Raw genomic sequence first — 14172 nt, forward strand, 5'->3', positions numbered from 1 at the left:
TGGTCCATGGCATTAAAAAAAGGTTGGAAACCCCTGCTCTAGAGACTGTATGAAAATTCTAGGAGATCATCAGCTTCTGAAACACTCAACCCATCCATTCTGGCACCAACAATCATTCCATTATCAACATCACTTAGATCACATTTCTTCCCCATTTATTTGTTTGGTCTGAGCAACAACTTGAACATACTTTTATGTGTTGTGATGTTGCCAATTGATGGCTCGTTAGATATTTGCAGTAACAAGCTGGTATACCTAATAAAGTGGCCACTGAATGTCTGTGTGTGTAAATCTTTGGATGGAAAAAAAAGTTGGTGCATTTTTGTATAACAGGGAAGGTTGCCAAAAGGTAAAGTAGGGATATAAATTAGTTGAAAAAATTGCTCAGAGAAATTAGAACTGAAGTTTAATCTGGAAAAGGATGAAGTATTTTGGGAGGTCAAATGTGAGAGGGAAGTATACAGTAAATGGTGTGACCGTTCTGAGATTTGATGTACGTAAGTGTCTTTAGCCAAGACTCCATAGATTCTTGAAAGTGGCAAAATAAGTGAATAATATAAAGAGGGCATACATACCTTGGTAGGATCATTGAGTATAAATGTCAGCAGCTTGTTTACACCTATGTAAAATTTTGGTTTGGCTACATTTAGAATGTTGTGTACTTTTCTGGATACCATATTACAGGAAAGAAGTGATTGCTTTGGAGAAGATTCTGAAAAGGTTCACCAGGATGTTGTCTGGGTTGGTGTGTATCAGCTAATAGGGTTGTTTTTTCTGGAACATCAGAGGATTGATAGTGGATAAAATTATTAGATTGGCATCATGGTAGGTGCAGATATGGTGAGCTGAAGGACCTGTTCCTGTGCTGCACTTGTGTATTCTTACAATACAGGACTTTAAGTGCTTATTTATGGATCATGTGCTTTCAATGTTGATCAGCTTTGGGGTACTATAGCGAAGGTTACTGTATGTCAATTAAGTGTAGTTAAAATTATTCAGATAATGCATTGGCACAATAATCTTGAGTTCTTGGACAAAATTTGAAAATTTATAACTCTTGTGCTAGTGATTTTTCATGTGCATGCCTTAAAGTTATTTTTTTGGTATTCTAGGAGAACTGTTGGCAGTATGTGGGAATTCAACTGCACTTGGCTGTTGGTCTTTTCAGAAAGCTGTGTTTCTCAAACCTGATCCAAATGATGAGTAAGTACAATGTTATTGGATGAAATGCTTGGATTTGTACAAGGCCATTCAGTTTCCCATTAGTTCTAATTCAATAAATATTTTTATTTTATACCTTACGTATAATTTTTTTTCTGAACATTATCATTGGCTGCCTGTCGGTTGCAGAATAAAAATATTTTCTAAATCAGCCTGTTAAGGCACAGTTTCTTGATGACCAAAGTAGATTATTGCTAAATAAGATGTGGGTAATGTACTTCGACGAGCCATATATTTGGTTATCAGGGAGGATTATGATGAATACTCCAGATGAGTCTGAAAATTGTCCTCTGTGAAATGTTTGCAAACAATATTAAGCCATTGTTTTTTGCCGAATGTTTTATACCTGCTATTGATGTGGTTATTTTGCTTGATTGTTGTATTTTGTGGTTGACTTTGGGAGTATAATTGTATGTGGAACTTGATCTTAATTGTTGATGAAGTGACTTTGTTGTGCCTCATCTCCTAAGTGACAGCACAGTTATAATTTCAATAGAACTTCTCTTAAAAGACCATCATCATCCTTTGCTGTTCATTCTGACAGACCAAGTTTTTGTTTAGTGTCTAGTTTTTTTACGTTGTGAAAAGCAAGGAACTGCAAGGAGCAGAATTTCCTCCTTGTATTTGTACTTTTTAAATATTCATTTTTAGGTATAATTGTTGGATCAGTTATCATGACAGAATTTTGCTTGCTGAGACGTGCTACATTTGAAATCAGTTTTAAAGTTTCTTTCAGTTCTGTTTTCCCTGTCAACAATTTTTCAATGCATTTGCAGTTGTTCCTCTGCTGTAAAATGGGAGTTTCAAGGTGTTCTTCAGGCCAATCATTCATGTGATTTTTTTTTTAGGCAAGCCGTTTGATTTCTGAACTTGTTATTTGAAAATAAAAGTTATAGCATAATACTTTGTTTCCCATCACCCCACTCCAGCATTACATGGACTGCAGCAGTTGAACTTCCAAGAGCCACTCTTTTCCAGTATCGCTATTTCAAATGCTATGCCATTGAACCGAAGGTAAGATCCATTTTCCAAGCAATCCAAACTGGAATGCAATTTTCAAATCGTTTGAATATTTAATTACTCAGCCTCTGATTATTGCATAAGCAGTTATAGTGACTGGCTTAAATCAGGTATTTGAATTTTGTTGTCTGTCCCTACTGCTGTAAAATAGTTAAGGCTTTCTATAGCTGATTGACTCATTGATATTTTTATGTCCTAGTCTAACCATAATTTTTCAGAGGAAAAGGAGAAAAAAATGGTATTAAAAACTGATTTTTTTTTAACATAAATGTTTCCTACTAAAATTCCTGGTACTTGAGTAGGGCTTGTTATCTCGAATAAACTCTTCTTGGCCTTCCAGCTGGGTACTGGTACAGGAAGCCTAAGAAGTGTTTATTCATTATATACCACAGGAAAGTGCTAGATTCTTTTGTGTGTGTTATCTGTTATTTGATTATACCTTGGTGCTTCTGTGTGAATCTTGTGTCGGGCAATGATTTGGTTGTTGAAGTTTATAATTCTACTCTACTCTCTTGTTCCACTGGCAATTCACTCTGTCACAGATATTCTATGGCAAATGTACAGTATGCTCTTGTCCACTGTTGCTTCTCAACCTTCTGTATTGGGGTTTTCGGTGCAGGATTATTATCAAATCATTTTAGTGAATAATGTGTAGCATCATCCTACTCGTCCTTCTCTGCAGCAGATTGGCTATTTTACATTCTACTTACCATATGAATCCATTTGGATAAAATTGTTACTATTTTTGTTTCTGCTCACTTATTACATAAGCAGTTTTAGTAATTATAACTGACCACGCTTTTTAAAATTGACTTTAACAATTCACTACAATTTTTTTTTAAAGCTGTTGTGTGGTAATCAAAATATAAAAATCCACAAAAAGTGAATTAAAATTTAAACATTGAGTTTTTCTGTCACTTGAAGGGTTGTGTCCTTCCCAACCTGGGTTGTAGTTGGAAAGTTATTTGAGGAATGCAAAGTGAAAGCACTGGCAATTACATTTTTCTTGATATTGGCAATGGTGGAATCATTTTAATTTGAATGAAAGGTGGCGGACTATTGTTGTAAAGAGAAAGTTTTTTAATGGTTTTTTTGTGCAGTCAGCCTAGTCAGTTTCCATAATTAACACAAACTTGAAACAGTGCTTCAGGAAGGGCACACGGAAAGTTAAGACTTCTGATTTTATCTTATTTTGCTTTTCTTTTGCTCTCCAGGTGAGTGATGTACTAATCATTTTTGTCAGTGCCTAGCATTGGCATTGACCACTACCAGGATTAGTGCAATAATACAGTTACTGTCAGTGCACTGCCCCTTCTTGCCCAATAACATTTTTTTACATCTACTTACAGAGTATGTTGTAAGTAAGTTCAGAAGTGGGGTTTGTTTACTGTGGGCTTTTGCACCCAAGAAAATGCTTATCAACAGCCTGACCTTTTGTTAATATAGCTATTTATAAAAGAGATGTGCGGGATGGGTTTTGTAAGTCTCGGGATTCAGATTGATGTCACAAAAGTGACAGGACAGTTTTCTAATCCATATGTGCCCTTGTTTTTTTTATTTGTAATTTGAAGACTTCATAGTGCTGGGTTCTTAGCTTTTTTTTTTGTATTTTATCAGTACTTTAAGGCATTTCTTCTATTAAAATATCACTCTTCAAATTACAATAACAGCTGCATTTTGTACTGTTTATTGTACATGCATGATTTAAGGGAAAAAGGTTCTTCATCAATAGCTGTACTAAGCAACTCCTGTAGACCTGATGGTCTGTTCCTGTGCATGCACCAGTGTTGCTGTTCTTTCAGCCAGCCTGTTGGAGGCTTATGTCTATAACCTGGCAAAAACATTGTCAACGTTTCTCCTCTCTGGAGAACCTAGAGGACCTGTGGCAGAAATGTTAAGATTGAAAGTCTAGAATAACTAATTAATATCTGCATTTGTTAATTTTCTAATAGCTTGTATTATGGTCATTCCAGTTTTTAGATTATTTTTTAATCTCATTATCTATTAACTTGGGCAGTCGTCATTGCATGAATAGTGCAGAATGAAAAAAAATGTAAATATTCTACCAGACGTGGTTTAAAAACTTGTATCTCTTGACCTCCAAACTTGAATTTTCTTCTAGTCCTTTTGTATTATTATAAAGGGCTTTAATCTTTTTATCACTTGACTCAGAACCCTGCTGATCTTCGGCAAGTGCTAGTCAACAAGTGGGAGACTCATCCTCATCCACGATCATTTATTCCGTCGGGTATGTCACTACAGTGAGTTTCTGTTATCTGCCGGATTGGCAATAGCAGGAGTACTTGTAATAAATTAAGCATTGGACAAATGTAATTTAATTCTTCAAATTTAAAGTATATTTTTAATGCAAGCCTTTGTCCCATATTTTAAATACTGTGCAAGTGTATCTGTCATGTTGAACAGAATATGTGATCCACAGCACTTCAAACTAACCTGCAAACCAGTACCCTACTCCTTTACCCATCAAACCTACATTTTCACGCTCCTGTGTGACTCCCCTTGAAATCCACATCCAGGATAATCTGAGCTTGTGTTGTAAACAAATTATCTCGAAGTAAGAGACAGAAATTTGTTTTGTGCCGGTAGATACTTTGTTAATTCTGTATTGCTTATGGTACTTCAGAGTATGAAATGAGGTTCTTGTGAAAGAACCCATTATATTAATCAGAATTTTAAGATTTCCGCATCCCACCAACTTCCCTTTGCGTAGTTTTCTTTGCATTGTTCTTACTGCCATGCTTGATATTGAGGTTGAGCTGCAACCTTCTCCAGATGTATGCTGTCTGCCTTGATATATTTTAACATTTTCATGACCGTATAATCGCTACCTTTTTAAAAACTTTTTTTATCTTCCCCTCCTACTATAAACTTAAAGAAAATCTTCCAAATTCCATTTACTATTCTTTGATTTGTAATCTGGAATTGGCCATATGAGAAATTGGAGGTGCAGCTCTGCTTCTAATTGCATTGAAGCATTTAAAAAGCTGTGTCGTGGTGCCAACCTATAATATTGGATTGAACTACTCTGACTCTGGGACTTGGTCATTCTGGTGCTATGCCATTAGAATGTCAAGACTAAAGACCGTATTAACTATTGACAAGAAAATATATATAAAGTACACATATTACACAGCAATTTATGCTTCTAAACACTAGCATAATTTTGATCTCAGTTCAAGGTTTTTTTAGTTTTAAATTGGTGCTGCTCGATGTCAGTGTTTTGAATTAAATACAACAGTGCCATTTGCACTAATCTTGTATTTATGGCAATTATATTTGACATCATACATAATTCTACTTTTGCCAATTTGCCCACTCAGTACTTTTATTTTGACAAATAATATCTTTTGCACCTGATTTTGATTATGTTAATTATTGTCAATTAGCCTCGCAAAATTCATTTCACGTTGATTTTTTCCCCCCCTAAAATTTGGCGCAGTTATCTAATTTCCATTGATTTTGTACTCTGGATTTTCTGCTTCGCCCTCTTGACACCTTAAGATGTGCACTGTGATTAGAAGAGCCACAATATTATCACACCTCAACCTTCCTTCCTCCCCTTCCCCTTGCACCTCCAAATCCAGCTGGATGACCTTGTAGGAAGCAGCTGATCTTCCCACAGCTGAGTGAATAGATTTGTTAAATTGTGTGGAAGCTGAGAAATGCATCATGCATAACCTTGGTAGGCTTTCTACAAAACAGCATATTGCTGATTCAGTGTGCCATTTTACACTTCATTCATAATTAAGTTTTTATTAAGGTTTGGATTTTTAAATACAGACAAAGGAAGCAATTAAAACACCTAAGAGCTGTAAGGTTGAGAAGAATTAGATTGCATGTCACAGGTGAGTACAACAATTAGCAGGATGTCTAACTCCAAAACGGACCATCTGTACAAGACAACAAAACAGCAAATGCTAAAGAAAAGATTTTATGAAGACATGTTGAAATTATGCACAGTTCCCCTAAGATGTTACTGCTGTTTTTCAGACAATACCATCTCTGGGTGCTTCATGAATTTGTTGTCGTGGTTCCTATTTACTAGATTTCCTATTTTCTAGATTTCCTTAATTGTTTTAATAAAGGTAACTATCTTTGAGCCTTGCCAGAGACCACTCAATTTGTGGGTCCATCTGACTACATTTTATATATGATGTCAGCTTTCTTGTGGCTCAGTACTTGCCCTTTGATTTAAATATTTGCAGCTAAAGTGACATGCTATTGTCATTGCTGAAACACAGTTTAAGATGAGACTTTCCCCTTGAATACTATCTTTCCTGTTGTTGTAATGTTCATAAGTCTAGAATTCCAGGTTTCTGATGCTAATGAAGAAACAGAATTGAGCACAATCTTTTTTGTTCTACATCTATTAATTATTTGATTTCAACTGGACCACAGTTAAGGTGAGCCAGGGAAAATTGTGTCAGTGGAGAATTCAAAGTTGTAGATGTTTTTCTTTGGAAAAAGATGCTGATTTGTTTTTAAGTAAATGTCGGAGGATGTAGTATATTACATATTAGGCATTTGTAAAGTAGTTAATGTACTACAATGTCACTTTTAGTCTATTACTTCTACTGTAAAAACATTTTCATAAGAATAGTACTTGGAATGCAGAGGCAGAGAACTGTTAACAATTGTTTGTATAAGACATTTTTGTTTCTTGATGAAACTTAAAAGATCACAATTTTGATTTGTATATTGAGGTTTCCTAACTGTTCATGTCTTTGCTATAAACCCATAAGGAAATTTATAAATACAGTGTGAAAACACTGAAGGTCTTGGATCCAGGTCTTGGCCATCTCAAAACGCGAAACAAAATCAAGCGGTCTGGCAAAGTACCAACCTTTACATCCCTTTCAGTCCAGTACTGGGCCATCATGTTCCGTCACACATTAACAGACCAGCAGATCTAAGAGGAGTCCTTGATCTGAAATGGCATCTCTGCTTTTTTACTCACCTGGTGCTGTTTTACTTTTTGAGGGTTTCCAGCACTTTGTTTTATCTTGTGTGTGTTTATTTCAAGTTTGTGTTTTGCGTTGCACGAATCTCTTCACAGGCATTTGAAGCAGGCCTTTAAACTATATTTCCATTCCTTTATCCCTCTTGGTTTTTATCTAGCTTGCTTTTATAACAATTTCCTGCATACCTTGACTGCTTCCTATAGTGACAAGTTTGATGCCTAAGAAATTCTCTGAAATTGTTGTTGCTTTGTGCAATATTTGCCCCTTACCAAGCAGTGTGCTAGGAAATTTTAACATGAGCTTCCTGGGGTTAAGTTGGTTTAAAGTATGCTTGATTATCATAATGGTATATTTGAGTTTGTTTTAGACTTTGCCCTAGTGTGTTATTTAAAAATGCTACCTAGTGTAACCTGCACAATAATTTATGTGCAAAGTAGTGGTCAGATAGCCTAAATCCAGCTAACCCTAATCCACGATTCTGTATCAATCATTGCCATTTAACAGTGAGTGATCTAACAGTTGCAGTTTCAATTGTTGGCTATCTTAACCAATATTAATAAGCATTTGTATGGGCATCAGAGATTGTTAGCATCAGAGTATTTTGGTAAGGAAGTGCATTTTATGCACTTAAATTTATTTCGAAGGAAGAACAAAAGCTTGCATCTTGGAGAGTATTGTAAATAGATTGCACGCTATATGGAATTATAAGTGAGCCAAATGTGTGAGGGTACTGTGCATCTAGTGTGCCTTTGGGCTTAAATGGCTGGGAATGACTTCCATTCTTGATCCAGGGCCTGTGTTAATTCTTAAAGCAATGTGCATATCTGGAATTTTCTTATAAGCCACATTAATGTAATTATGCAACTAAGCAGTAACTGAGAGTATACTCGGTGATTTGACAAGGTTCATTCCATCTTAATTGGCTATTGACTTCCTGGTTAGTTATGTGAAATTCTTTTCATTTATAACTGCTCAGAATTTTATAAATTCTTTATTGCCTGATTTGTGCATTAATTCATATTTCCCATCATGGTGATATTTGCCCACTCATTTTTAACTAGTTAGAGAAATTTCTGATTTGTATTCCCATTCTTGTAATAAATATAATTTCATATCAATAGGGCAGGTCTGTTTTCGGTGCTTTGTGTGTGCCCTTATTTGTCCTAGATTCTTCTGATACTGTCGGAACTTATGTTTCAATTTATGGTTATTGTTAATTGCTGTGTTGCTCTACAATCCTTGCTTTTCTGAAACATCACTAATTCACACTGAAGTCATTGTCTCAAGCTTTCACCATGGCTGTTTGGGTTCTGGATAATAAAGTTACTAAAAATGTTTAGTTTAAAATTTTTACAAATTTTGTTTGCGTTTTCAAGACCTGGATGTGACCTTCAGTGCTCAGTATGCTATTCAGAGGAAGGGTATTTGAATGACTTGCTTTTTGTTGATAAGTATATGGTTAAAATGCTTCGGTACTATGTACTTTTTTTAAAAAAAAAAGTAAGTGTATTCTAGTCTGGGAAAAATGTTTAAATTAATTGCCCACCCAGTATTGCAACTAGGAAGTTTTGAACTGGAACTTACATCATCTGCAACAATTATTGACTTCTCCCAATGCTTACTTTTTCTAGAAGAGGAATGCATTTTGGATGATGGATATTTTGGGATACATGGTAAGTGTAAGAATTGATTTTATATTCAGTATATTTAACATGTTTAAAAATAAGTCTACAGTGCCTATAAAAAGTATTACTTAACCCCCCCCCCACCAGAAGTTTTCATGTTTTGTTGTTTTACAACATTGAATCACAGTGGATTTAATTTGGCTTTTTTGACACTGATCAACAGCAAAATATTTTTTATGTTAAAAGTACTATAGATCAACTCCAAATATAAAACACAAAATAATTGATTGCATTAGTACTTTACGCCACTCCCCTTTTAATAGGACACACCAAATCATCACTCGTGCAGCTAATTGGTTGTAGAAGTCACATAATTAAATGAAGGATTTGTATATGGAGACCTGTGTGCAGTCAAGGTGTTTCTATTGATTACTCCCAGGTTAGTTTACAGGATGAGTCTGGTAAAGAAGTTAAATGCAGTGTTGGCATTTATTTCAAGGGGAATAGAATATAAAAGCAAGGAGATAATGCTGAGCCTTTATAAGACACTAATCAGGCTGCACTTGTATTGTCAACAGTTTTTGGCTCCGTATCTCAGAACAGATGTGTTGTCATTGGAGAGAGACCAGAGGAGGTTCACAGGATGATTCTGGGAATGGAGGGATTAACTCAAAACAGCATTTGGCAGCTTTAGGCTTGTACTTACTGGAATGTAGAAGAATGTTGGGGAAGGGGTCTCATTGAAACCTATCAAATGTTGAAAGGACTACATAGGGTGGATGTTGATGGGATGTTTCCTACAGTAGGGGTATCCAGAACTCGGGGGGGGGGGGTGCACAACCTCAAAATTGAGGGGTGACCCTTTAGAACAGAGGTAAGGAGGAATTTTTTTTTAACCGGAGTGTAGTAAGCCTGTGGAATGCTGTGTGGAGGCCAAGTCCATGGGTATATTTAAGGTGGAAGTTGATTGTTTCCTGATCGGTCTGGGCATCAGAGGATATGGCGAGAAGGCAGTTGTTTGGGGTTGAGTGGAATCTAGGGTCAGCCATGATGGATTGGTGGTGCAGACTGGATGGGCTGAATGGCCTAATTCTGCTCCTATATCTTACGGTTTTATAATTGTCGTAAAAATACGTCTGTATCTGGAAGGTCTAACTGCTGTTGAGTCAGTATCCTAGCAAAAACTGCACCGTAAAATCAAAAGAGTACTCCAACCAACTCCATGGAAAGGTTATTGGAAAGCACAAGTCAGGATATGGATACAAGAAAATCTCACGTTACTGACTGTCCCTTTGAGTACAGTTAAGTCAATCATCAAGAACTAGAAAGAATATTGCACAGCTATATATTTGCCTAGAGCAGGCTGTCCTCAAAAACTGAGCGTGCAAGCAGGGGACTAGTTAGGGAGGCCACAAAGATACCTATGACAGCTCTGAAGGAATTGCAAGCTTCAGTGGCTAAGATGGTAGAGACTGTGCATACAGCAACTGTTGCCCAGGTGCTTCTCCAGTTACAGCTTTGTCGGAGAGTGGCAAAGAGAAAGCTATTATTGAAAAAATTAAAAGAAATCTCAACTACAGTTTGCCAGAAGGCATATGGGAGACTCTGAAATCAGCTGGAAGTAGGTTCTGTAGTCTGATGAATCCAAATTTGAGCATTATGTCCATCAGACTAAATGCAATGTTTGGCGTATCCCTACTGTGAAGCATAGTGGTGGCTGCATCATGTTGTGGGGATGCTTCACAGCAGCAAGCCTTGGAAGGCTCGTGAAGGTAGGTTTGTAAAGAAGAATGGGGGAAATTGCAGTGTCCGGATGTGCAAAGCTGATAGGGACCTATTCACGCGCTCAAGCCTGTAATTGTTGCCAAAGGTACATCTTCTAAATATTAACTTGAGGGGATGAATACTTACGCAATTAACTATTTTGTGTTTTATATTTGTTGAGATGTTTTCACTTTAACATAAGAGTCTTTTTCTGTTGACCAGTCTCAAATTAAATCCTCTATGATTCAATGTTGTAAAACAATAAAATGTGTAAACCTCCAGGGAGGAGTGGTGAATACTTGTTATAGGCACTGCACATTGATTGAATGATTTTAATATGAAATGCTGTTGCTTTTAGTTGGGCAGAAAGTACTTTTACGCTTTTAATTCTACCATCTGCTAACATAAGGGCGTGCAGTCATTATAATCAGGATAACAGGTAGTGAGAGGCTTCTTGGAGTCAGTTTCAAAAAAAAATTCTCAGACATACTGGAGAAATCAAGAAACCTGAAAGCAAGAAATCTAATATTACATGTAATATTTGAATTGTATCTTATTAGAGACTTCAGAATTATGGAAAATTAATGAGGGAAGGATGAAGTGTTGATAAATTACTTTAAACATTGAAGATTTTTAAGTCCTGAGGTTTTTAGTCCAATTAGAATGTTTAGATTAATATCCCAGTTCAAAGTAAATTTAGTATCGAAGTACATATCTGTCACCGTATAAAGTGGACATACACAATAAGTCCAGAGTAGAATAATAACAATAACAGAACCAATGAAAGACTGCACCAACTTGAGTGTTTAACCACTGTGCAAAAGACGGCAAATTGTGCAAATGCAAAAAGAAAGAAAAGGTATTAATAAATAAGCCATAAATATTGAGAACATGAGATGAAGAGTCCTTGAAAGTTGGTGCGTAGGTTGTGGGAACACTTCAAAGATGGGGCAGTGAAGTTAGCCCCTTCGGTTCAAGAGCATGATGGTTGACGGGTATTTTACTGAGGCTGTTGGTATAAATCTTGAGCCTCTTGTACCTTTTTCATAATGGCTGCAACAAAAAGAGAGTATGACCTGGTTGGTGGGGCTGTCTGGTGATGGATGCTGCTTTACTGAAAAAAGCTTTGTGTAGATGTGCTTATTGGAGGGGAGGGCTTTGCCTGTGATGGATTGGGATATCAACTACTTTTTGTAGGATATTCTGTTCATGGGCATTGGTGTTTCCATTCCAGGCCAGTCAATATACCCTTCACTACACATCTATAGAAGTTTGTTAAAGTTTTAGATAACATGCCAAATCTTCACAGATTCCTAAGGAAGTAAAAGCATTTCTGTTCTTTCTTCCTAATTGCACATGTGCTGTGTCCAGGACAGGCCCTCCAAAAATAATACAACAGAGGAATTTGGTTTAAAGCTAGAACTTGTATGATGCTGTGTACAGTCACTAACGGAATAGTTAATAACTTTGAAATTAGATTAAGGAATATACTGTATGCTTACAACTTTCTGATCTGCGGGGTATTGTCACATGTCATTCAGTGTATTTTTGTATCTTGCGGAATTTACCTTCAGTGCCCTCAGCTATTCATTGACACAGACAAGATGAAGTCCTTGTCTTCTACAGAGAATGATATTTTGGTCCAAACAATTCCCTCATTGACAGATAACACTAGTAAAACAAGGGCATTAGAAGAATGTTAAGCTGTATTTTTACTTTGTAAATGTACAGTATAAATCAAAAAAGTCCAAATTTAATTTTAACAAATGTTTATGGAGAAACGTGAGAAATTTATGTCATTGATCCTTTTGAAAGTTTCCTCTGACATCTGATAAATTATCTTGGTTCTTTTTACTAAAAACACTTAGCTTGCTTAACAGCCTTTGAAGCACATTCTCAATGTGTTTCATAGTCCCCTGACCCAAATGGTATTAGAAACTTATTTTTTGACACACTCACCCATTTCCCTCAACTACCTCCTCTCACTTTCTGAGGGTTAAGTATTTCTTTCTATTATAGGCCACATTGATTCATGTATTTCATGTTCTCCCAAACAAGTTTGAATGCATAATATCCATGCAATCGTTTCCTCACTAAGCTAGTGTGGGTAATTTCATTTGTTATGCTTTTGCCTCAATTTGGTCATAAATATAATCATCCACTTGGACTGAACACGAACCCTTTTGAAATGGAAGCGTATTTTGTTTGATTCCTTTGTCTTCCCATTTCACTAGTCCCATCTTGAATGCACAATCTATCTTGAAACCATTATGCATTTCAAATACACAATTGCCTGTACAGTATTTGTTTATTCAATAATCACTGGTGACACATACCTTATTAATTACATGCCTCAACCAGAATGTTAACTGAAATTCCACAAGCATGGATAGTCTCGGTTGTGGCTTATTTCGCAGTGTTAGTATTTTTTAATGTTTGAGAATTTTATTTAAAGAAGCACATGATGACTTGATTTATTTCAGGTGGCGTTGAAAAATTGGAATCTGGGTGGTTGACATGTCAGAGTGAAATTCGCTTGAGGTTGCACTATTCTGAAAAACCTCCAGTTTCTATATCCAAGAAGAAGTTCAAAAAATCAAGATTTAGGTAAACCATTTCTTTTTAACTAATGTTTTTAAATGAGACTGTTAAATCTGCACTTGAGTGAGAGTTGTTACCAGCTGTATGTTATGCAGCCAATTTCACTGTACTGAACAAAATTAATGTTCCACTGGTTGAGCCCAGAGCGGAAAAAATATAGTTAGTGTTCCTGACTTCACATCACAATTGGATAAAGTCATATTCGTTTACAGAAATTGGTGGGTTCTGTGGTGCAAAGGAACTTCAGAGTCCTCGTGCAGGATTCCCTAAAAGCTGACTTGCAGGTTGATTCGGTAGTAAGGTAAATGCAATGTTAACAGTCATTTTGAGAGGATTAGAATGTAAAAGCAAAGATGTAATGTTGAAGCTACATAAGGCAGTTTTGGGTCGTTTGCCTAAGAAAGGATGTGCTGGCATTGGAGAGGGTCCAATGGAAATTCTTGAGAATGATCCTTGGAATGAAACAGTTGGAGTATGAGGTGCACTTGATGATTCTGGGCCTGCACTCACTGGAGTTTTGAAGAATGGGGGGGGGGGGGGGATCTAATTAAAATGCAATAAATATTGAAAGGCCAAGGTGGGATGGACATGGGGAGGATGTTTCCTATAGCGGGGGAGTCTAGGATCAGAGGACGCAGCCCCGGAATAGAAGAATATCCTTTTAGAACAGAGCTGAGGTGAAATTTCTTTAGCCAGAGTGTGGTGAATTTGTGGAATTTATATTGTGGAAGCAAGATATTGGGTGTACTTAAAGTGGAGATTGAAGGTTCTTGATTGATTAAGGTTCCAAAGTTTACAGGGAGAAGGCAGGAGAATGGAATTGAAAGGGATAATAAATCACACACGAGGAAATCTGCAGATGCTGGAAATTCAAACAACACACACAAAATGCTGGTGGAACACAGCAAGCCAGGCAGCATCTATAAGGATGCTGTCGACATTGTTGTTGGGATAATAAA

General features: G+C 36.5%; 1 protein-coding gene across 2 annotated transcripts in view; it reads left to right on the forward strand.

Annotated features, from left to right (window-relative positions):
* Positions 1–14172, forward strand: part of gpcpd1 (glycerophosphocholine phosphodiesterase 1) — a 61794-nt gene that overhangs the window by 15495 nt on the left and 32127 nt on the right. For both annotated transcript variants that reach the window (XM_073051344.1, XM_073051343.1), the window contains 5 exons: positions 1113–1203; positions 2151–2235; positions 4414–4489; positions 8855–8896; positions 13096–13219. In XM_073051344.1, coding sequence (XP_072907445.1) covers positions 1113–1203; positions 2151–2235; positions 4414–4489; positions 8855–8896; positions 13096–13219 — 418 coding nt within the window. The remainder of the gene's footprint in view (positions 1–1112; positions 1204–2150; positions 2236–4413; positions 4490–8854; positions 8897–13095; positions 13220–14172) is intronic.

This window comes from Hemitrygon akajei, chromosome 7, assembly GCF_048418815.1.
Source record: "Hemitrygon akajei chromosome 7, sHemAka1.3, whole genome shotgun sequence".
Lineage (NCBI taxonomy): Eukaryota > Metazoa > Chordata > Chondrichthyes > Myliobatiformes > Dasyatidae > Hemitrygon > Hemitrygon akajei.